At 31.0% G+C, this 24963-nt stretch overlaps 1 protein-coding gene across 1 annotated transcript in view; it reads left to right on the top strand.

The window, feature by feature from the left end:
- Nucleotides 1–3319: 3319 nt before the first annotated feature.
- LOC143244947 (actin-related protein 10-like) overlaps nt 3320–24963 on the top strand; it is a 39437-nt gene continuing 17793 nt past the window's right edge. The window contains exons 1-7 of the mRNA XM_076490542.1: nt 3320–3479; nt 13690–13762; nt 15962–16041; nt 18134–18242; nt 21463–21570; nt 23280–23347; nt 23942–24024. Coding sequence (XP_076346657.1) covers nt 3403–3479; nt 13690–13762; nt 15962–16041; nt 18134–18242; nt 21463–21570; nt 23280–23347; nt 23942–24024 — 598 coding nt within the window. The 5' untranslated portion in view covers nt 3320–3402. The remainder of the gene's footprint in view (nt 3480–13689; nt 13763–15961; nt 16042–18133; nt 18243–21462; nt 21571–23279; nt 23348–23941; nt 24025–24963) is intronic.

The following is a 24963-nucleotide window of genomic DNA, read 5'->3' as shown; positions in this document are numbered from 1 at the left end:
ATATAAAATTACTTGATGTAACAGCTAATAAATATAATTTTAAAACGTCATCTTTAGTATCCAACCTACTAACAATACCAGTGAAACAAACATGAGTTTGGTAGCCGAATTCACTTTAAATACTTTTGCATTTAGTCTCAGCATGGTCACCTTTAAAGTTATCACAGTAATGTTTTGCCGCCATCTTCTCCCACCACTAGAGTTGGAACATTAAGAGCTAACCTGAACAGTAGCTCAACTCTATTATGACAAATGAGCACTTCTCAAGTGTTAATTGTTCCCTATGTCAGCAAGAAAATGAAAATAAAATATTATACTTAGTATGTTTATATACAAGGTGTACCAAACTAAATATACCAAAAAGAAAGTTGAATAACTTTATATTATTTGAGATAATAATAAAATATCTTTTTCAAGGCTCGTAAGTTTTAGTGAAGATAATTGTTATTGTTATTTTTTACATTGTTTATTATTACTAACTATGAATGTGTGTATTGAAGATTTCAGAACTAACACTGTTTGAGTAAAATGACGACTCCTAACGCGTTCACCCCTTTGAAATTTTATATTTGGTTTTCTCAAAACGAATATTTATGATAATAAACCAAAGAATCTTGAGGAAATAAAATCTCGTATCTATGTTTTATTAATGGTGTTTTTTTCCATTCTTACAGCGCTGTGTTGAAAAATGTGTGCTCAGAATTTGAACGCAGAATTTAACTAATTATTGTTAACTGTTGGAAGATATGTAGAAGTTTAGTAATTAAACTAAATAAAACTTACAAGTTTTCAGAAGGCATTTTATTTTGAATTTTATTGTTTTCTCTGTATTAAATGTGCACAGTATTTCAGAAAACAACCCAGAGTTAAACTGTATATCAAATTCGTAATAGTATGTACCAAATTGAGCATCGCAGACTTCACACTTCAAACAAAGCAAATCAGAAAGTTTTAGTTTTGCTTAGCGTTATATTACAAGCTTTAAGTTCTGCTGTGGTTTCTAAACTTCTAAGTTATTCACTTCATTAAGTATAGCCTGTGGGAAAAAAAAGGTAAAGAGTCTCTAATATCTTTACATGTGGACATGATTAACATTCGAGAAATACATTCAGATCTACTCGAAGAATTACATAACATCCTAATAGCTTATAAGTAAAATTAAAAACAAATCGTATTATAATGGAACTCTTGCTTGAATGATGCTGGAAAACCTTTTACTACGCGATGTGCAACCCCCAACTTCATGAAACATTTATGTTATGTGTATGTAGATTTGCAATAGTGGTCACGATTTTACTGTCTCGTCACGGATTTATTTTTCTCCATTTTCAGGGTACAGATATGACGTCATAAATACATACAACTACTTTACAGAATGTGGATGGATCTTCATCAAAATTAGTATGGTGGCTCATTAGGTTCATGAGGAAATACACACAAATTTTCAATTTTGCATTTTCTGTTTTCGAGAGTTTTTGCGGGTTTTTTTACCATTATTTCGTCCCTGTTGATGGATCTTCACCAAATTTGGCATGAAAGTTTGTTGGGTCCATTTACGGTTTTCCTTTTGTGTTTTGCTGTTTATGGGTGCTTTGTTGTTTTTAATTATATGTAAAACAAAACTTTTAATATCCTAAGATAACCTTTCATTAATCATGAATTTACATAACTTCCGTCCAGAGTACGGGTACCCCAGCTAGTGTGTAATATTTATTCTAGTCTAATGACAAAAACTTCGCTTGCAACCTGTTCAATGCGTGTAGCAATTCAGAAAGCAAGATTATCGCTGTTCAAAACTGGGCATGTGTATTAAACTAAAATGTGCTTTTAAACGCGTAACCTATAATAATATTTTGTTTACGGACAAGAATATGCACTTACTCACATATTTTAAATAATATGTTTATTATGTACATAAAATAAATACAATAGTTTTTCTTTAATATTTTACCAGCATTACCTATACTGCAATCATATGTTTAAAGGCTCATAACTGCTTCGTTACGAGCATGTTCATTTCACTCACTTCACCCTTGTATCGTCTTGAATGAATTTGTTTTCATTTCTCGGTTTTTCCATTCTTTACTTTTAATATTTATCATAATCGTACATATAAGTATATATCTATATATCCACCCGAAAATGCTTGAGTAAAAAAAGCTTATTTTTGTTTTAACTTAAAAAGGAAGGTGATAAATACAACAATTGGTGGCATTATTCATATTGTATCGCTTTATTCACTTATTGTAAAACTGAATTTACGTTAATTCAGCTTCAATTCACCATATTACAATCAAATCATTGTAACTCAGAGACAATTCACAGGTAAATTAGGAGTCCAAAATGCAGCTTTACTGCAGATGATTCAAAAATAAATATTTATCTACAAGTATAAATAAATATATAAGTGCCTCAATAACTAGACGCAGACTGAAATCATTGTTCATGCCACTAGGGCTAAAATTAATATACATCACAAAAGTTCTAAGAGATATGTAAGAATCCACTGGCCACGGACGTTAGGAGCTGGTGTAATAGACACTCAATTCAACATTCTCTAATGCGCTTGACTTTCGTACTTTGAGTTGCTTCACTTAGAGTCGAATAATGACAAATATGAATTATTTTGAAGGTCATTATAAAGTAACAATGAAAGCTTACAAAAGTGTACACATCAAACTTTCCTGCTAATCTCATATATCATTAAACAAAAACTTCATCAGTTTTATGTTCATCCTAGTATTTCATCATCTGTAACGGTTTTTTTCTCATTTCTCTTTCTTGCATTACTCTCGGCTGTTTTATGATGTGTTGAAAACTAAAACTAAAAATTAAAAAAACACAACAAAATTTTAAGAAATTTTGAAAAGGGAAAAGTAATTTGTATAAATAAAGTTGCAACAGTTAATTGCTTGCAAAGTTATATTGGAAATGCTTTTCAAATCAGTGAAAACTCGTTCTCTAATCTCTGCTCCTTTCATATATGAGACTTTACTTTTCTGCAATGCCCTATTATTTTCCTTTCCCTCATTTATTCTTAAGCAACTGTATGACTACACTACAATAATTACACCAGATGCTTAAAGGATACCGGAAAAATAAGTGTTTTGTTGATCAAGTAAACTAGAAAATGTTATTTTCAGTGTGTGTGTACGTTACTCTATGGTGTGAAATAAAAATTAAATTATTAATCACAACGTTAATTCTTTAGTTTTATTTATCGAGGTGGATTATACAAAAAAATGTATTTTGATTTAACTTCCACATAATAATTGTTATTAATAATGTTTTTATTTTGTATTTATTTTCACTTTAGGATAGTGTCACTAGTGATTTTGTTTATGGTGACCGTAATGTTAATAGGCATCTTTGGTATGCTAAACGAATAAATTGTGAGACAGAATGCCTCTATACGAAGGAATAGGAATTGTTGCCGAGAAACATACAGTAATTCTGGATATTGGACATGCATTCACGAAGTAAGAAAACTATTGTGTGTTGTGTACTGATAAATGAAATTAAATTTGACGGTAAACTGAAACCTAGAAAACAGACGATTTTAATTAGTAACTTAGGCCTCCTTTTAGATCTATGTTCAAGGGTTACGTCACGACTTGATAGTGGTAGACTGTTCAAATTAGTGATTTTCACAAATTATTTTAAATATAGGAAGGTCTGCAAGTTCAATGCTTATGCGAAATGTTTTTATTTGACTAACGACTTGAAGTCTATATTCCTAGTCCCAGCCACTAAAAGCGTAACAGTAATGATAAGGTCTTTGTTATTAAGTATTATTAATAATATTAATGTATTAACCTTCAGGTTTTAGTTCATATTTCGATTTCTAGTCATCACAGACACCAAAGTTATAATGATATGAGGGACAAGAGGAGCTTTAATTTTAAACATTATTAATATTATGTAACATAAAAAGGCCAATATTAGTAATGATGATATATAAACAAATTATATAAAATGTACTTTTATCTTAAGGCACAAAAATTAAATCCTAATATTAAAATAAAAGTTAATCTGAGTATAGTCCCTTATATCTATTTAACAACATAATATGAAGATAACTAATTTCACTTACTACACCATCAGGAAGATCCTGCCACAAAGCAGTGGATAAGGTTTGGTAAAGGTTACTGCAAGAAAAGGTAAGGAGAAGAGTGCTGGTTAGAAGAATGTTTAGGAGTGAAATTTTTAGCACTATAGAGACAGGTTTAGTTAATATTCTCTGACAAATTTTAACCTTTGGCTGCTTGCAGTGAGGAAGAAGATGATCATCAAGTGTATATAATGGGCAGTTGTTTCTTAACAGGCATAGTGATTACGTTTGTAGTGAGAAACATAGAAACACAAGGAGTAGGACAAGAATTTACATGCCAGATGTTAAAGTATAAGACATTATAGTGTTTAATTTTTCCTTTTCTTGGAAGTTGAGTATGCAGGGAGATCCTTAAAGGACCAAATAAATCATTTGTTACCCACATTTCTGAGAGATGAATTAAGCATAAGGAACATGTTATGCCCCTGTCCTTCCCTTATGTGAGGTTTAGGGTCATTGGCCCAAAGAACAGGGAATCATAATGAAAATGACATAAATTTAAAGTGCACTTACATTATATTTATGATTAATATTTTCTGAATATAACTGAAAAAAAGAGAGTGACTAACAGGTGTATTATTAATTGACTAAAAAGAACTAAGTTACAGTTTTAAAATTTTGAAAAAAATATTAAACTAACACAAGTAAATGTCATTATTATATTAATATTTTATGTATGTAAACACTTAAAAGACAACAGATTGTAGAGAACTGTTATTATCCATAGATTTAGACTGGTTTCAAATCCATTAATCTTAAAATGGAAGATGAGAAATGTGAAAAAAATAATTAGATATAAATATGTCTCAAACACATCAGATAACAAATAAAATCCTTCCCCCAGAAAAATATGAAAGAAAAATATTTCTTGTTATTATGAATAAATGCAAGTAAATATAAACAATATAGAAGTAACTTTTGAAATATCTGGTCACCTCATAAGTAAGGTCCAATTTTAGGTTCAGAAAAAGAGAAAGGATTTCAAATGCTTTTAATGTTATTTAATCAATAATGTAGGTTTCATTATTATTAATAACTTTCAGCCAATGGTTCATAAGCTTCTGAATGCCACTTCTATAAAATTCTTGGGGTTTGGAGGGAAAGAATATAGAGAAGGTATTTTTGACATATTCTTGTGTTCCTAACTCTTTTCCATCAAGATAGTTCTGCAAACTTCATAATAGATGATAATCAGATGGGGTAAGGTCTGGAAATAAGGAAGATGTGGAAGTTTTTCCCAGTCTAGCTCTTCAATCTTTGCAGGTGTGATTCTTGCTGTATGAAGCTGTGCATTATCCTGGTGTAACACAACACCTTCACAATTGATCAGAACAGCCCTCTTTTATTTCAGTGCAACATTGAACAGTTGCCATCTCCCTTTTTAATCCTCTGGAGAAGTGCTGCTATCAATCTCTCAATTTTCTCCTCTTCACTATTCTCCCACTTTTCATAGAGGGTTAACAATAATCCACAAAGTAGCGATCATTTTCCTATAATTTTGAGAGAGACTGGCCATGGTCGATGCTATCCAACTTGCATGCCCCAGTGGAAGTTGGATGTTCTTGGTGGAATCCTGCCTACCACATGGCATGAAGGCTCGAAAATGGGCCTGGGATACTTTATACCACACATCAAGCAGCTACAGGGCAAATGTACAAGAGCACTGAACATCCTCCATGTCCTCTCTTCCACCATTTGGGGAGTGGATCGAGGTTCTATGCTAAAGATATATTGTGCTCTTATTTGATCGAAACTCTACTATGAATCACTAATTTGTGGCTCTATCAGGACCTCGGCCTTAAAGACTGTTTTTATTATATGCTTTGAAACTTTGTTCCTTACTAAAGCACCCCACCTAGGGCTGTGTTTTCATTCCTTGATGGGTCATACGTTTTCAGAACAGACAATTTGCCATTGCTCCTTTTGGCCTTTGTATCCAGGTGCAGTTGGATGAATTGGGTCTGTCCATGGATAACATTGCTGTGTCCACTGGTCAGTCCCTTCTACCAAAGCTTTTTACAGTCCCCAAATGTAACCTATCTTTAAATCATCTGAAGAAAGCAGACACTCTTGATTGAAAATACTGTCTACTATTTGCTGAACAACTTTTGAACTATCATTCTATTCCTATTTATACAGATGATTCAAAATCAGGTGACTGTGTGGGCTCAGCCATGGTTTGTCGTAGTTCAGTGGTTGTGCGCAGAGCCCCCTCTACAGCTTCTGTGTTCACTGCTGAACTGTATGCCAGTTCTCTTGCCCTGGATCACATAGAAACTAAGCAGTACTCAAATTGCAGTATTTATACTGACTAGCTTAGTTCTCTACTGGCCCTGGAATTGCTTCATGTTAGTTCACACCCTGTTCTCACCAATATTCAAAACCAATTGGTTCATTTCTCTTTAACATCTACTTCTATCCAATTTTTTTGGATACTGGGCTATGTTGGTATTTGTGGGAACAAACTTGTTGACACTGCATCTAAATCTATCTGCTCTTGCATTATCAACGCTGTGCCTGTTCCATACATGGATTATGGTCCTGTATTCAAGGCTCGGCTCCATGCCAGCTGGCATTCGACTTGAAGTGAGAAATGCAAAAACAAGCTTTTCCAATAAAAACCCTATATTGGACTTTGGCTGTCTTGCATCTGTAAGGATCTGAAAGAGGAAGTTGTTCTAACTAGACTATGCATTGATCACAGTTTTTTGAATTATTGTTTTCTTTTATTTGGGACTGATGCACCAATGTGTTGTCTGTGTAACACTCATGTCACAACAAGCCACATTTTACTGTCTTACTGTTGTTATGACTCTCAATGACAGCACCCATTTAAACATGTTCTGTCCCAAGGTTTATTCGTAATGTTAGGCAATGTTATTGGTGATGGTGACACTGTCCACCTTGGGAATATTTTTAGTTTTTTAAATGTCATTAATCTTTTTAATGCTATTCAAGTTTTAAATTATACATTAGACCTTTTTTTAATGTGATTCCTTTTTAAGAATCAAAGTCCTTCTATTTCAATATGAAATTAGAAAATGGCTGTAACTTCAAATAACTCAAAACCAAGACTGGAAAGGCCAACTTCAGGTGACTAATGGTGGTTTTTGAACTTACCTGTTAGTTTTCCTGGCAAGTTATGATAATTACAGTTATGCTACAGAAATTCCTTTACAAGTTGTATTACTGTAGTTTTTCTCCTATCACTGTAGACTACATGTAAACATTGGTTTTATGTTATTTATGTTTTTTTTAAACTTTGTTTTGTCTTACCTTAATTTCCTTTTATGAATTTTACTAATTTAACTTTAACTTTTTACCAGACATTTGGTGCAGATAGCCTAGTTGCTTTGTGCCATAAAACACCAAACCAACCAATTAACTGATGTAATTATTACATTGAGCAGCAGGAACTCAAAGTGGATCACATCAACAATATCCTACCCAAAGGTTAACAAGACTTTCCTGTGGCAGAGGTCCATTTTGGACAGTGCTTTGCACAGTTCATCTGCACTGAACCATTGTCTGCAGTGCTTAACATTTTTATAATATATTCAGTTTTCATCTCCAGTCAATAACCTGTCCAAAAAAGGTGAGTTACATTCACTAGAGTGCAGAGGAAGTGCAAATGTCCACTCTTGCTCTGAGATCCCATTTTTCAAGTTTTGACACCTTTTCAAGCTATTGTAGATGATGGCAAACTGTTGAATGGGTAGAATTAAGCTTCTGTGCTAGTTCTTCAACTGTTACAGTACAATCTTCATCAAGTGCAGCCAGCAGTAAGTCATCATTAAACTCAACAGGACAATCTGAATGTGGCACATTGCTTAAGCTGTAGTCACCTGATCTGAACTTTTGAAACCACCTTTGACATTTTCTTTCAATGAGAGACTTTGCACCATAAACACCTTGAATGTTTCATGTAGTTTCTGCTGCACTATTGCCTTTTTTAAATTCATAAAACATTATATGCTTAATGTGCTCTTCAGACACATCTATCTTCATAAGGGTTTATTTGATTAATGATCTGAAAAAGTGAAGTTGGGTTAGTTTCTTTTATTTGTTTTTTATACATGTCCTATTACATATTTTAGTCATTAAAGTTTTCTACAAAGACAGAAATGATGAAGCACTTTCTGTATTACATTTTTGGAAATTACTTATGGGATGACCTGATATGTACGGTTTTAGTTTGCTGGGTCATATTTTTCAAAATTATTAATGTTTCTAGATTTTGATTCAAAGTCTGTGTGCACTAATGGTAATTATCAGTGAATAGGCTTTTAATATTTCAGAATTCTGTTGAAGATCATATCAGGAACAATATGTTATTTTGATTTATATTGTAGCTTTAACCAAATCAGTAAATATATACTATTTTAAAATGTTCTTACAGTAGTATAAAATAAATGATGCTTACCTATGTTTATATTTGGGACACATGAAATTATTCTTGCACTAATTTTGTTTGTTTGTTTAAGGTAAATTATTGCATTTTAAATATAGTATGAACACAAGTAATAGATAAGTTAACTAGATATAATGTTTTGACTGTACTTGAAGGTTGATGGTTTTTAAAAATCAAATGGTGGTCATTTGATTGAATAACAATAATTCCTCTTGGGTGCAGAGGAGGACAGTGCTGGCTTTTTGTACTAGATGTTTATTAAAGAATGAATGAACATATGAGTACACACTTATTACAAAACATACTTAACATCTGCTGACAATGTAGCTATTCTTTGGCATTGCCTATCTAGGCATTAGTCTCACATGCTTCAGACTTTTATACCACATTGAAATGCACTTGGCAATATTTAATTTCCAAATATCTCAATCCTCGTAATCATTTTTTCTCAACAAAGCATTGGTCACATTTTTTTTTTGACAAAGGGTTACACATCATTCCATTATGGATTGAGATATTTGTGCCACCTTGTAGATTAAGTATAATTATAATTTAAACAACAAATTAGATATGATATATGTGGTTTGGATACCGATAATATTATTTTCAGTAAAGCAGCTAACCTGACCTTTCTCTTTTTCTCATGCTGGGACAGTGGTAAATCTCTAAATTTACAATGCTAAAATCAGGGGTTTGATTCCCCTCAGTGGACACAGTAGATGGCTTGATGTGGCTTTACTACAAGAAAAAAAAACACACACACACTCTTGTATTGCCATCTAGCATCTATCTACTGTTAGGGAGATCAATTTTGGTTGGGGCTGTCCATGTTTTTATCTGCTGAGAAATGGAGACATTCATTTGTCCTGGGATATTTTTTCCTAGATTTTATGAAGTTGCTTTTTTTTTTGAGCTTGGGAAGAAGTTGGATTCTGTTTTCTTTATGAAGTTAACATTTCATAGGTCTGAGTTGAATCGTGTTTCTTTTATTTAATTAATCATTTGGATTTGTGAGATTTGGGGGTTTTCTTTGTCCCCTTTGAGTCTACTCTTCCCTTGTTGGAGGTAAGGAGGAATTCTTTAGTTTCTACTTTTTCCTCAATTTCTTTTTCAAGCTGGGAGTTTTAATGTTTTATTATGTGATGGTATAGATAGTCTGTGTAAGCTCCTTTGTCTATTTTGCTTACCTTGGTTTTCTGCTTCTTGGTGGAAGTCTGTTTTTTGGCTACTGATGTGTTGGTGTTATAAGTTGGAGTTGTTGACATTGGCATGTTTGTAGGACTTTCTCTCTCCCTTTAAGATCTGATAGGTCCTTGGTTTTCAAATCTTTGACAATTAGGGAAGATGATACATCCATCTCTGCTATTCTTTTGCTATCTATTTCTCACCTTGGCAATTGATTGTAATCTGTTAATTTGTTTTGGCCTGTTAGGCCTCAGAGTGTTATATAATCAACTTTACCTCCTTTTGTGATAATTGTTTTGACTGCATATTCATTGGGATACTTTAGTTTTACTTGATGTTCCCCTTTTCCTTGGAGATGGATTTCCAGATATTAATTTTGCAAATTTTAGTGAAGTTTCTTCTGAGTTACATCTCATCATATTCAGTACATTTTCTTTTGCTGTTCGTTTCTTTTATCCACTTGGAGACATTTTATGGGCTGGCATTCAGATTCTCTCAATACATTTTGTGCACTTTCTTTACATGCTCTGACAGCTTGCTTTGAGGATTTTTTCCCCACATCTCTTGGTCATTTTTAACATTTGCTGGATTATAAGGGGGAGAGTTACTCTTGTCACAATCTTATCCTTTTAATTCCCTGGGTTCTTTACATCTTGCTTTCACTGGATCCCAATTTATGATGAGTGCTACCCAAACAGGTGTGCTTCTCTCAATCCAATTCCACACGAGCAGTCAGTTTGGTTATTTTTACTAGTGGTTACATCAGGGTCTGTAGAAATGAGGTTTTCCATAAGACTGTCTTGGTGCTTACCAGGTAGAATTACCATACTATCATGGACTATAATGAGTAAAACTAAAGGGGATTTTACTTGCTTCTTCTAATTATTGGATTGAATAAATTGGGGTTGGTTTGCTTTTAAAAATTTATGAAAATTATTCACTTATTGCATTGCTTTCAGAGCACTGTTCTTTGAGGCTCCCCAGCATTCATTAACCCCCCAGTTCCTATTAGTGGAGCTAGGGAATCCTTACCACATCCAGTTTACAGTCACTGGTGTTGTGGACAGAAGCATTTTCTCCAGAGTATTATAATGTGTTCTTCTACTTTTGGCCATCTTGTTTCTATAAAGATCAAAGGGAGGAAGTTGTTTTGGCTAGGCTACGCATTGGTCACAGTTTTTTAACTCACCACTTCCTTTAATCTTGTACTGATGCACCAATGTGAGGTCTGTGTGGCACTCAGGTCACAATCATACATATTTTATTATCATGTCGTCATTACAACCAAGAATGATGATGCCATTTTAAACATATTTTTAAGGTAGGTTTGCCCTTGACATCAGCCAGTGTCATAGGTAATACTGACTGCCTCACTCATGTTTTTACATTTTTAAAAGCCATTGGTCTTTTTAACTTAAGGTTTTTATTGGACCATACACTGTTTTATCATGATTTCTTTTGCACATTTTAATTTTATTTTAACCTGAACACAGGACTGGAAAGGCCAACTTCAGGTGACTGACAGCACATTTGAACCTAATGCTTCAGTTTTCCTGGCAGGTCTTAATTTTACATATTTTATGTATTTTTACCTTCATTTCCATATACTATTATAGTATACTACATCTTGTTTGGCACAGATAGCCTAGAAGCTTTGTGTCAATAAACATGAAATACCTATCTACCAGTTAGGGTGTGCATGGTCCTTCTATTCGATCAATGTTGGCCTTGTATAATGTTCATGGAAGGAGTTTCATTATTTCCTCATAATTCTAAGCACATAGTGTTTCCCATTATAGGTGCTTGGTTGAGTACATGTTCCATATTTTTCATAATTCCATGGGCAAGTGGAATACTCCTTGCCCACTTGGTTAAAGAGTGAGAATGAATGTTAATAATTTCAGACTGGATGAATTCTATTCTTTTGGTTAAGTATGGCATACATGATCCTGTTATTCTGAACCTTGGGTGTTTCCTTCTAGACTTCTTCAGGTGGAGGAGAAAGTTTGTCAACTTTTGTATTCTTTACTTTCTCATTGTAATTCTGACTATGGAAAACACATCACTGATGTGGCTACAGGTTGGGATCCAATCAAAAGTATCTATCTATCTATTTTTATATATATATGACATTGTAGTCCAATAACCTTAGTCACCAGTATGGGATATAGGGACCAAGACCCACTAATTCCAACCCCAAGTTGTGGAACCTTGTCTATCTGGTTTTGGAATGGCTATAATGATTATTACTCATGTATTTTTCCACTTTTGATATAGGAAATAAATTCCAGATAAAGAGCATACTTGTCATAATATAGTGTGGTTCTTCCACTTGTATACCACGTTTTTTGTGATACACTTCTGTTCTATGCAGACATTTTCTGTATATATCATGTCTGCACCAGCTCCTCAATCTTTTTAATGTTGGATTCTATCTATGTTGTCATCAAATGGTATGTTTTGAAAATTAACATTTTCCTATTCTGAAAATGTATTTCTAGTAAAACTTAGAGCCAATTTGTTTGTTAAAAAAAACTGTAACCAATACTTTGTCGAGAAAAATGATTACATTATCTTGATGAGGTGCTTATATACAGTATGAGAATAGAGGGTGCAGATACAAGGGTAGAGAAATTTGCAAATTTAGATATTGCCAAGAGTATTTAAGTGGGGTATTAAAGATTAGAGCACATGAGAGCAATGATTAGATGGGCAAAACTGATGTCAAAGAATAGCTGTATTGTTAGTGGTGTCAAGAATTATTGGAAATTCATTTTCAATTTAGAAAAATGTTAAAATTTGCATCATGTATCTCTCAGTTGATTTCTTGTTAAATGCATATCCTGCCAATGGAAAATATATTTTTATTCATTATTTTTTTTACATGTTCTGGTGTTCAATAAATAATGATATTCATTATCAGTTTAGTTTGGTGACAAAAGTTTGTTTCTGGAACTATAAAGTTTTCATGATAGCAAGTTATGGGGATACAATTTGAAGTTTTCACATATGCACCTACTCCCTTCTTCCTTTCATAAGCTAAACCATTACTGTGTACAAACCGAACTATAGTTATGTTAAATACGTATGCATTAGTCAAACTTTATTACAGAGTGAAAGTTTTTGTGTTCCTAACTGATGGGTAACCTGCTGTGTTTTGGAAACTTTTGTTGTTTTGATCAGATTTTACCATTTAAGTACTATAAGTTTATAATAAATTATTAAAAAACAAAGTCAACTTAATATTATTATAGTAGATTATTAAAAAAATTAAACATTTGTTCATGTCAGTATTCAACAGGTCAACATTACTGAACACTTTCAGTTACAGAGAAAAAGTGTTTGCTTTTGACCCATGACTAACTGTTATTTTGTGCTTCATCTTCAACATATTTTATTTCAACAATGGTATGTATGTTGTAAACAAACATTAAGAAACTGTAATTTGGTGCCTTTACTGACAATGTGAGAGAGTGTATTGTTTAAACTTCAGTTTTCAAGAAGCATCATTAGTTTCAAAGATTTTTTTGAAATGAAAAGGTAATGAAATGTGCAAATCCATATGTTATGAGAGTTTCTCCATGATGGTGAGAAACACACCTGAAATAAAAATATATTCTCAATGTGGTTGGTATGAGTATTAGTACTTTAATTAAAATGAAGTACAGAACAACGTTTCAACCTTTCAGGTTGACAATATGAAGATAACCTAAGAACATCGAAATGTTATTCTTCACTTAAGAATACATTATGAGAGTTTGTTCTGTTTCACACATATAATCCACCTGTGAACTAACTAGATCACAGAAGAACATTGAATGAGTCTTTCAATCACAAAAAGTGTTGATATAAAATGATCAATTTTTATAAATATTAGATAATTTCTTTTATGAGTTTACTTGTAGTGTTAATGAAACAAGCATTATTGCTTATTATATTACAAGATTTGTAAATTTTTGTGGATACATTTGACTTTTTTTAGATGTGGGTTTGCTCGTGAAGCTGGTCCTCGTTGGATTATTCCAAGCCAAGTGAAAAATTCACATACAGGAAAGGTAATTAGAAAATCTGCATAAATGTAAAGTAGAATAGATCAAGAAATCCAGTAATCTCAAGCTATGGGGTATGTATTGTTTCAGTTGAAAGCTAGTGTTGTTTATTCTAAAAAGTATGCAGTCTTATTTTAGAGAAAAAGGTCCTTTAGAGCATACTTTATTTTGAGGTAGTGTTATACATGTAATGTACCTTGTGGACTATAGGTTAGTAATTAAAAATGTTTTCAGTAATTTTTAATTTAAATAAATAATAAGAATAGTATTTGTAGTAGGTTTGTTTTTGTCACAGTTATTAAAATCCTTTCTTAAAACAGTGATTGGGTATAAAGACAGTAGTACATATACAGTTATTTCTATGAGTCGTTCATTAATCTTTTGAACAAGATGTTACTATATGCAAAATTTGTTAATATTTTCATTATTAAAATCAACGAGTATTTTGTTATATACCGTATTGGATGATCTTTTACAAAAAAATAGTTTTTTTAGGCTAAAGCATTAGTTTTTCACAGGAATCCTTTGCATGTTGTATAGAAACTATTCTCCAAAATCAGGAAGTTTAGTATAAAAACTGAACCATTATAACAAAACTCTTGGAATGATTAATTCAATATATTGTAAACATCTATTCCAAAGGAGACATATTATTTTAGGATTAAGAAATACTTTCATGACATAGCCATTAGCTCACTTTATTAGTAAACTGGATTTAAGGAAGATCCAAATTCAAGTTTTGGCAGGTGTTTTATTCAAACTGACACTTAGATGATTTGGCAAATATTTTATAAGCTTCTCACCATTAAAATGTCTCTGAATGAACCATATGAAACTCAAAATTATCTTTTTTTAAATGTAAATTTCATATAGAATGTTTAATTTGTGATTTATGTGATATATAGGTAAACTCTATGAGAAAACCTTATATAAAATACGTTCTTTAGTTATTTTCTGTATACCATGGATGTCCAAAAATCAAGTTCTAGGAATTATCAGATCAAGCTTGAATATCATAAGACTTATAACAAAGGAAGTGTCAGAGCTTAATTGCTGATTAATGTGTCATTATTCTTTTCTAAATGACTGATGCTGATAAGTAATGTGCAGAGTTATATAAAAATAGATTCAGGAGACTGTGTTCTTTACTGGGACATTTAGTTACCAAAATGACTGTTAGTGGGTTGCTGTTGAAAATGAATTATACTTGAGTGAAAAAGTAATGAAATATACATTTTAACATGCTATTGTATAATTTAGCTACTTGATATTTTGCCTAACGTATACATATATTTTTATTAGTGATGAAAAAATTCAAAACAAAAATTCAGAATTATGACATACATTAATATTTGTTTATAGAATTCATAAACATGAGCTAAATGAACAAAAGAAAGTACGAATTTAGCTCTGAGAAATTGATTCTGTGAACAAATACATACTTTTTTAACACCTGCCACACAGTCAGCCCAGCATATTATAATACTGAACCAAGAATGATCAACAGGGGATTATGCTGGAAACCAGTGATTTAGACTTATTTTGATAGATCTTGATGAACGAAGCTTGGCATGATTTTGTAATCAAAACACAAACTAACTATTAATGAAAATATGACATGGTAAAATCTATATGATACTGTACTGGGCATTGTGCCATCATTCTATCTACTCTTCATTGCAGAAATGGCTTTTTTAATTTCAGAATTGCTAGGAAATTAACTTGTAATCCATCATGCATCTCTTTCAACTTCAGTATTGCATTTTTGGGTTTAGTATGGTAGTATTTTTGAGGTTTTGTTCTGTGACCTAAACCTTTAAAATAGTACCAAACGTCATCCCTTGTCTAATCAAAACCATCTAAACCTTTCTGAAATGACAGTTTCTTTTGAACCAAAATCAGCGTATTAGACTGACTCATGTGGCAGGTGTTAATTTTTTTAAAGGTTATGAAGTGATTTCTTAGTAACTTTAATATTTTTAAAGCACACACCATAAGAAACCACTAAGTTTCATAATGTGTCTGGTAGGAATGAGTGAGAAACTCTTGGATATTTTGTGTATAAATAATATACAAATATAAGAACTGAATCAAGTTGTTAAAGCCAGAAGATAAGAACCTTGAACTTACATTGTATGTTTTGCTTGGTACTACTACTATGAAAGTATATTTTTGGATAATCTATTTTTCTTTGTTGTTTAACAGCTAAGTAATCTGTGGGACTTCAAGGACAGACAAGAACTATATTTTATCCTGAAAGAATTTCTTCATATGTTATATTTTAAGTAAGTGTATTTGTCAGTGATTCTATTAATTTTTAGAGTAGGAGAAGATTAAAATAAAGTAGGGTAATCTAAATATTTTTCCAACAAAAGGAATGAAACTTCTGTGCTCTCTGAGATTCTTTTGGTCGAGTGTAATTATCAGTTTTCTTTCAGAACACATAATTTTCAGTCTATTATCAGAATTAATGAAATTTGTGTAGCTAATATTAATAAGAGGGCCAAAATGTTAGTATTTCTACAGTCAACCTCATGCTTCTAGTAGTATTGAGTAACCTGAGTCATGCACAGAGTTGTGCCTTAGTTTAAAAAGTATGGCTAGATCTACTTTCAATACAGGGCTCAAATTTGCAAACAGTCATATTGGTGCTTATTTTTGTAGTTCTGCTTGTTAAACTAAGAAGGACTTGAATGAAGCATCTTTTAACATTTGTGAAATAATTAAAAAATTTAATGTTTGAAAATATTTAAAAACACTTGGTACAAAAGACTTGTGTGTAATTAGAACATATGCATATTTATTTATTAACATTTAGCATGTGAAATAATTGACTCAAACACTGTTAACTTTGTGGAAAACTTGTAATGCTACTAGCAACCCCAAATTTGCTAATAAGAAAAGTGATTAGCAACCATTTGCCTTCAAAAGCTTAGATTGGGGCCTACATTAAAACAAATTTTCACTTAATTTCAGTGTAACATTTTTCATGTTAACAGTTGTATGTTAAAAACTGGTAAATAAAATTAGTACAGTGGAAAAAAAAAGAAAACTGTTGGAAGCCAATGCAGGTGATGTACTCAGAATATTTTATTAAAATACATTCTAATATATGAATAAGAGCAACTCTCCCAAATGTTGACAATATGTGAAGAAAAAAATCAGGACAGTTACAACTCTTAAACATATTTGATTGACAATGTGACCCTTAAAGAGAAGGTCTACTTCAGTTTAGCAAGATTAAGCTTGAATTTATCAGGCTGATTCATGAGTATAATGTATTGAATATTTTGCATTGTATCTTATTCTTCTGATGGTACTAAATAAATAAACAAGCTGGATGCAAGTGCTGTGAAATTCAAGCCAACATGTTGGTTATTTGTAGGCAAATAACACTCGTTTTATAGAAAAAAAATTATTAATGTGTTGAAAAACGTTGTCTAATTCCTGATGAGCTATAAAGGATGAAATGCTGTATTTAAATCTTGACACTTAAAAAAGAGTGTAATGTGAAAACAACTATAGGAAATCCAGTTTTTTGAGTTGCGTTAATATTCTTGCTTTTTGTGTCTGTAATTGTATGTTATCTGTTGTGCTTGTACTGAAGGTGTTAAGGCAGAATAGGTTGTTTTGCTAGTTAATTTTTATAAGTACACTGACAAAATTCGGTATTAGGGAGACAGTTAGATCATAAAAGCTAGGAAGGTAATGGAAGCAATTTGGACAATTTAAATCACATCAAGTCTTTAGAAATTAAAATGAATTAGGTATTAATTTTAACATTTAACATCATTTACATAGCCTTGCAAGAATTCAAACTATCATCACATACCATATCATTTTGTGAATTGTTTCTCAGTTTGACAGTTTTCAGAGCATAAATTTGCCAAATAACAATTTCAGTTTTGAAAACAATGTGTTTATTAACTTTCTAATTTTTCACTTACCAGTTTTACCAGGATAATAATTTTTAAAAAATTTGCATAAGATAGCTCATTAAAAACCCTAGGAAATAGGATCTGGTATTGCCTAGTGGTTATGGCACTTGACATGCAATGGATAGTTATATTGTGACAGGCAATCCCATTATTTGTTAGAATCTATCTTCTTTTTTTTTAGTCTTTCACTACTAAATTAGGGGAAGCTAGTACAGATAGTCATGCAGTTTTATGAAAAATTCAAATAAACCTTTTGAACTTTTGGAATAGTTTCACTTTACTGCCTTTTGAAAGAGATTTACCATCTTTTTTAGATCAGTGTACTCAAGTAAAACCTATTGTGCCAACTTATCATTTCTATGCTTCTGATTTCCTTTGAAATTTGAATTGGTGATGTTTCATTTTATTCAAAACTTAGTAATTATCTATGATTTTACAGATACCTTGTAGTGAATCCAAAGGACAGAAGAGTTGTTATTGTAGAATCTATATTATGTCAAACAGACTTTAGAGAGGTTCTTGCTAAAGTTCTCTTCTGTCATTTTGAGGTAAGGATATACACATCTATGTGTAGTTTTATTTTTTTACTTCTATGGAGTTAAAAAATTTTATTGACTGTTGTTGTTGTTTAAATCATTAAAGAGAAATAATAATTAAACACAAGGTTTTAAGTAATTAATAATCATATTTTTTATTGTTGAAAATCTTATAGTACATTGTTATTATTTTGTCTATATAAATCATTTTGTTTTTAATAGGTAATGTTTCATTAAAAGGAAGTAAATATCTATGTTATAAAAAAAAAACTACAGTTTTTTTTATGTTTAACTCTATCTGGGCCAGTGAGCAGCTTTCAGGTGTTAAATGCACACCTGTATATCACATTTTACAATTTAACTAAACAATTTTTATTCACAAGTATTTTATAACTGACATTTTGTTACATTGTAAACATTTATTTTCACAAGGAAAAGTATAAAATTGTTCAAACTTTAATTTCTGCACAACTTTGAATCTCACTTACAATCATCATACATATTTATTGTTTAGAATTTTTATTTCCATATTGAAGCATAGGTTTATATTTACTAAGAAGGTATTAGCAGTTGAGGATATCATTTTCAAGATTTTGTTTTTTATGGGATTTTTGCATCACGTAATGCAAAACACAGTTGATGAAACTCTGCTTTGAAAACAGTTTCAGGCAAAATATAACTAGCATTGGATAAGCAGACTATAAACTACTAATGTCAACTTAACTTGAATATGATGTGTGAAAAGTAATTTGTTGTTGTTTTTTTGAGAGAATGGTCAGATGTGGCTGCTGTGGAGATAGATCAACAGAACTTAGTGGAAAGTTTATAAAACTTAGGAAAAAGCCATAGATCTCAGAATTTTTGTAGTGTCTTTAGATACTCTTTTCATTTCCAGTAATGTTTTTATGCTAAGTTATATTTATTTGCAAACTATGGAAATTTTTTTCTATTAAAATACATCAGGTTAACCTATACAGGTTTAGAGAGCATAGTAAATGATAAAATGTTATGATGACTAAAATGGAACTATTTATTTACTGAATATTATTGTTATGTGTATGATATTCAAACAATCTAGAGAAATGAAGAACTTGTTACTTTTATTGAAATATATTTATGTATAATAATAAAAGGGTGTGTGTATGTGGTCACCATGACCCTAAGAGGAAAGAATCTAAAAACTTGAAATTTTCCACACATGTTAGTGGACTCTGAGGTTGTGCACCTGAGTATAATTACTTATTCACATGCATGTTTGCATGTCCATATTTTAACAAGGCAAGCTGGTGAAAACCACGTAGAAAAAGTATGTGTCCACTATGACTCCAAGGGGAAAGAACCTGACATATAAATTTTTTCTTTCATGCTAAGTGGACCCTTATGATGTGCATCTGTGTTGTTCTCATCTTAACTGTAATTGTTTTCACATGCACATCTTTTTAATGAGACAAGCTAGTAAAAAAAACATGGAAAAGAAGTGGTTCTTTATATTACAAATAGAAATAATGTGGACACAGACAGACACTCACCTGTGCAGTGTGCATCTGGGTATTGTTACTGATCCATGTGCATGCACATCTTTCTAATGAGGAAAGCTAGCAGAAACTACATCGAAAAGAATATATGACTACCATAGCTCCAAGAGGAAAGAATCAAGAATCTTAAAAATTTTGCACCCATACTAATTAAACCATAAAGGTGTGTACCTGGGTATTGCTTTCTGTCAATGTGCATGTATAATGAAGCAGGCTAAAGAAAATTACGTAGAAATGAAGTAATTCCGTACATTATAAATAGAAATCACAGACAGTAATAAGATGCATGTGTGTGTACATCATTTTATGAGGCGAGCTAGTGAAAAATCACATAGAAAAGAATTGTAAATATTGTTACTAAAGTTTTGATATATCAATGAAATTCTCTGAGGTACTATCAAGTCAAGAAAAATCAATAACATCAGTAGGAGTTTTTGAGTGTGTAAACTGTCAAGTCTAAATATTATTGCTCTCAACAACAGCAGAACCAACTTTTTGTGTAACAGTAAATATGACTATGTTACAAAACAGTATTAGTCCACTATAACGTAGCCAGGACAGAGGGACTTAGTAAAGGCTAAAGGTCACTTTTATATTACTGGATATGGTAACATAAGTGCACTTATGATGCGTGAATGCAAGTTCTGTTACATTAACTGTGCAGGACTGTAAGGTCAGTATAATAAAAATAATAAATATATATAAATGTATAATATTATATTATTTCAGCTATTTGTGTTCTTGAGTAGTCATTATAGAGTGAAAAAAACATAACTTGTATTTGTTTCCTAATTTTTATTATGGTGTTACAAGGTTGGTGAAATCTACAGACTCCACTTAGTTAGGGTAGAGAAAATAACAAATAAAATATAAAGTCTTACTATAAACAAACATTTGAAATGTATTCAAGAGATTTTAGAAATTATACAAAAGATATTTGGGAAGAGTAGTTTTGATCATAACATGGAACTCGCTTCTCACTTGGACTAGTAACAAAACAGACTATTTTCACGAACAATTCTTTAGCGAAAATCTTCACTAAAAGTCTGTTTTTGTGTACAAAGTACTAGTAGTCTTTACTAGAAGTCTACTAAATTTTGGGATGACACACATCAAAAGTATAAATATTTAATGTGTGCAAAAATATATATACATACAAATATATGCATATTGTACAGAGCCAATTGTGAAAGAGTTAATGGTAGGTTTCTTTATCTTACAAATATAAATTACAGACAGACAGACATGTACCTGCACATCTTTTTCATGGACATATTGATGATAACCTAATTATTCACCCAGTTATAATGAAGTCAAATATTAATTTCTAATATTTTGACTTTTATGAACATAACTGTAAAATTAGCTATTTTCTTATTGTTTTCTTTAAAGGCCTAAAAATTGGAGAAAGTTTAGTAAGAAAAATGATATATATATATTTATATATATAGTGATATTTAAAAATTACGAACACCACACGGGCACTCATCTACACATTCAAAACCTAAAGTAATTCATGATGATGAGAAACCAACTTGAAGTAAAAATGTTTTTTTAATTAAAATAAAGTACAGAACAATGTTTTGACCTTCTTAGACCATATTTAAGTTAACAAAGAGAGTTTGCAACAGTGGCAGTTATATAAATATTGGAAATATATATGTTGACTATTAATATTACTTGAACTTATTTTTCAGGTACCATCAATTTTGTTTGTCCCAAGTCATTTAATGTCTCTCTTCACACTTGGAATCTCTTCAGCTGTAGTTTTAGATTCAGGGTATAGTGAAACAATTGTTCTTCCTGTATCCTTTGAAATGACTGGAAATGTTTTTATTAGTGTAAGAGGATTTTCTAGTTAAATTTCACAAATGTAAAAACAGTTATCTGTATTTACACAAAGCAGGATTGTCTTCCAAACTGTTTTTCAAATATTTTAAATTGTGAGGAACAGGCTAAACCAATATTAATGAAATTTGGTAAGCAAACACATTTGGATCTCAATCCTTCTAAAAAATCAAGCTTAAGTGAAAAAAAAATATTGGGATGAATGATTCAAATGTGCATCCATTTTAGTTTTACTGCCTTAATGATACATAATGAGGGCTTAACTGAGGATATTGATAGTAAAATCTGTGAAACTGATACCAAATGAAAGTGATATCTAATGCAGCATACAGCAAGGATATGTTTGTATCAAATGAATGGATTGTGTTTCACACTATGGCTCAAAATGGTTAAAGGGGGGCCACTGATCTATTTATGACACAACATTTTAAGCCTAATACTGTCGGGTACTTTTGCAAGTATGATAAAGTTAATTCTCAATGGTATATTACTTTGGTAACTAAAATTGTTTTTGTGTTTGATTGGGTGAATAAAATTAATCTTATATGGCTTATTAAGTAATACACAGTAACTGTAATGTATATAACACTAACTTCGTATTTGATATTCTGCAAAAACTATATTTTATTTTGAATGTATAAAAGTTTTTTATTGGAATTTGACATTTTTATATTGCTTTCTCTGTTACTATACTTAATGAATTTTGTTCTTGAATTTCATTTGGCTGTCAGCACATGACTAATAAACTTTATTTCTGAAATTAGATTGATGAACTTGTAACACCTATGGGTAACTCTTATTTGTTATACTCATCTTGTCACTAATTATATCAGCACATGAATTAGTCAAAGCCCTAAGGAGGTACAGTACTTAGCTAGGTGCAAAATGTTATGAGTAGTGTAAACAATACTGAATGTAATTTTTAAATTGCATGATAAAAAGTTACAATGTTGCAAGAAAAATGTGCCATATCATAATTGTTAGAACTTTGCATGCTTATAAATTATAGGTATTTCATATTAATGCAGTAATGGAGTGTTGTGGGTAATGATATGTTTTAATAATGAATATTTATACTGTTACATGTTACTTTAGTATGTATAGTAATAACACTGTTCTCATTTCTTATTAACTTTATTTTTTTTCCTGAGCTAATTATGCTCAGTGAAATCATTTGTCATTTTTGTTAAATACATAGGTTAGATGACCATTGAGGAATCTGAAAGTCAAGAAATTCATTTTAAATCTTAAAAGCTAGGGATTATTAAATTTTCATAATCAAATAATTAAAAATCATAAAAACAAAATATCAGTAACAATTAGTATAATTTTTTGTCTTTGAATTATATTGTATTCAAAAGTTGACATGTTTTGTAACTATTCTCCCTAGTCAATCTCTGTATTGAAATTTCATGGTATATAAAAGTGGATTACTATTTGAAGGCTGTAATTCCTAGTAAATATATATTTATTGGAATTAATTTTATCTTTAAGTAAATCTGTACTTGAAAACTGTTCTATCTACTAAATCTGGTCTTAGAAATTCATCGATCTAAAACTGGATCATTATTTTAAAGTTGATTTATCCCAGTAAATGTGGTCATGAAAAAGTCTAAGACAGTTGTTTTAAAAAAGTGTGTGAAGTTTTTTTTCTGATGGTAATCAGATCTATGAAGGTGTGGTGATACTGAATGCATGGCAGGCTTTACCAGTAGCAGCACAAGCCATACACAGGTAGAAACCTAATTTTACTAGCAATCATAATAAGGCAATAATTTTAGACAACTTTTAAATAGATTCTGAAAACCTCAACTGATTTGATATTTTAAATGTAAGATTTAGGACTATCCACATTATGTGCAAAATATGTAATAGATAGAATAACTTTTTGAAATTTATTAAAATCACTAAGTTTCAAAATTAGCAGTTAATGTATGTATATATTATTATGCATGCAATATTTATAGGTTTTAATCATGTGATATTAGGGATATATGTGTTCTGTAAAAACCTATGTTTTTATATGAAAGCTCATTTAAAAGTTTTAAATATCATGTTGGTTACCAATAAATGTAAGTACCTTGCCAATTTTTCATCTGTAAATTAATTTGAAGTTACCAGAGTTGATTCATCTTATAAATAAAGATACAATAAAATATGAAAATATTAGTTTCTCAAATGTAATTATAAAAGCACTTCAAATTTCACAAGTATTTTTTTGATTTTGGATTGTGCATTGTTCAGTTATAGGAAGAACATTAACTTATTGAATATTTTGTGTAATACATGTGTTCTGTAGTTGGTTTAAAATCATTTTTATATTTGTAGAAGGATTGAAGCAGAAGTGATGGAAAAGGCTAAAGTGAAAACTCTAGCATTAGAACCTAAACCTCTAGGAGAGCTTCTTTCAGGTAATTAAATGTTTAAAAATTTTAGTTGAAAGGATGGTAACATGCAGATTTATTAGAACACCTCAAGAAGGTTTATACACAAAATAGCCACTAATTTGTAGTTATTACAAGTAATATTTTGAAGTTTCTTTAGTGCTTATATTTAGTGTGACCACCTTTGGCACCAGTATAACTTGGAATGTTTTTGGCATTGTATCTATATATCTTAAAGTCTGGTTTTAATATGTTTCCATTTTTCTTAATGCTTAAAACAGAGGCTTTCTGTAGTACTGAGATTGCTTTTCTTGGCAGATAAGCTTGTCCCTTCTTTTAAATGTTCGAGGGTATTTTCCTCTTTAAATACTAAATTCTGTTCAGAGTGCTTCTTTGTAAAAGGTACATTATTATAGACTACTTTACTATGATATTAACCCTCTTGTTATAGGTAGGTTAAAGTTTCATTGTCATGACCCATTACAGAGGTACTTTCAAAATTACATTATTATCAGTGTACATGAATAAACTTGGCATCAAAATATAACTAATAAATGAAATTTTATTATTATATATAGTTTAATTTTTATAAGGAAGTATTTTAAAAAATGCTCAATTTCTTCTGCTATGAAAATTATGACATTTTGTTTTCAAGGTCTTCCCTCTTTTCTACCACCTCTCTCTGAAGTACAGAGTTTAATGTAAATTCTAGAAAGTCAAACCCACTTATTGCAGCCACTTATCATATTCTCTTTCACTAATTGCCAATAATTCTATCTGACATTTTACATCATATTATTTTCAGTACAGTGTACTGTATATTTCATTTCCAGTTTAAAAGCCTCTCTTATGGTGTTCAGCTTGAGAAATTCATAAAATTAAGTTAAGTCTCTTAAACAATAATTAGAAAGTTAAATTATGATCATTATAAGTCACTATTTTCTTTGTTTGTTTATTATTCTGTGT

This window comes from Tachypleus tridentatus, chromosome 2, assembly GCF_004210375.1.
Source record: "Tachypleus tridentatus isolate NWPU-2018 chromosome 2, ASM421037v1, whole genome shotgun sequence".
Classification (NCBI taxonomy): domain Eukaryota; kingdom Metazoa; phylum Arthropoda; class Merostomata; order Xiphosura; family Limulidae; genus Tachypleus; species Tachypleus tridentatus.
This window is presented reverse-complemented; position numbering and strand designations above follow the sequence as displayed.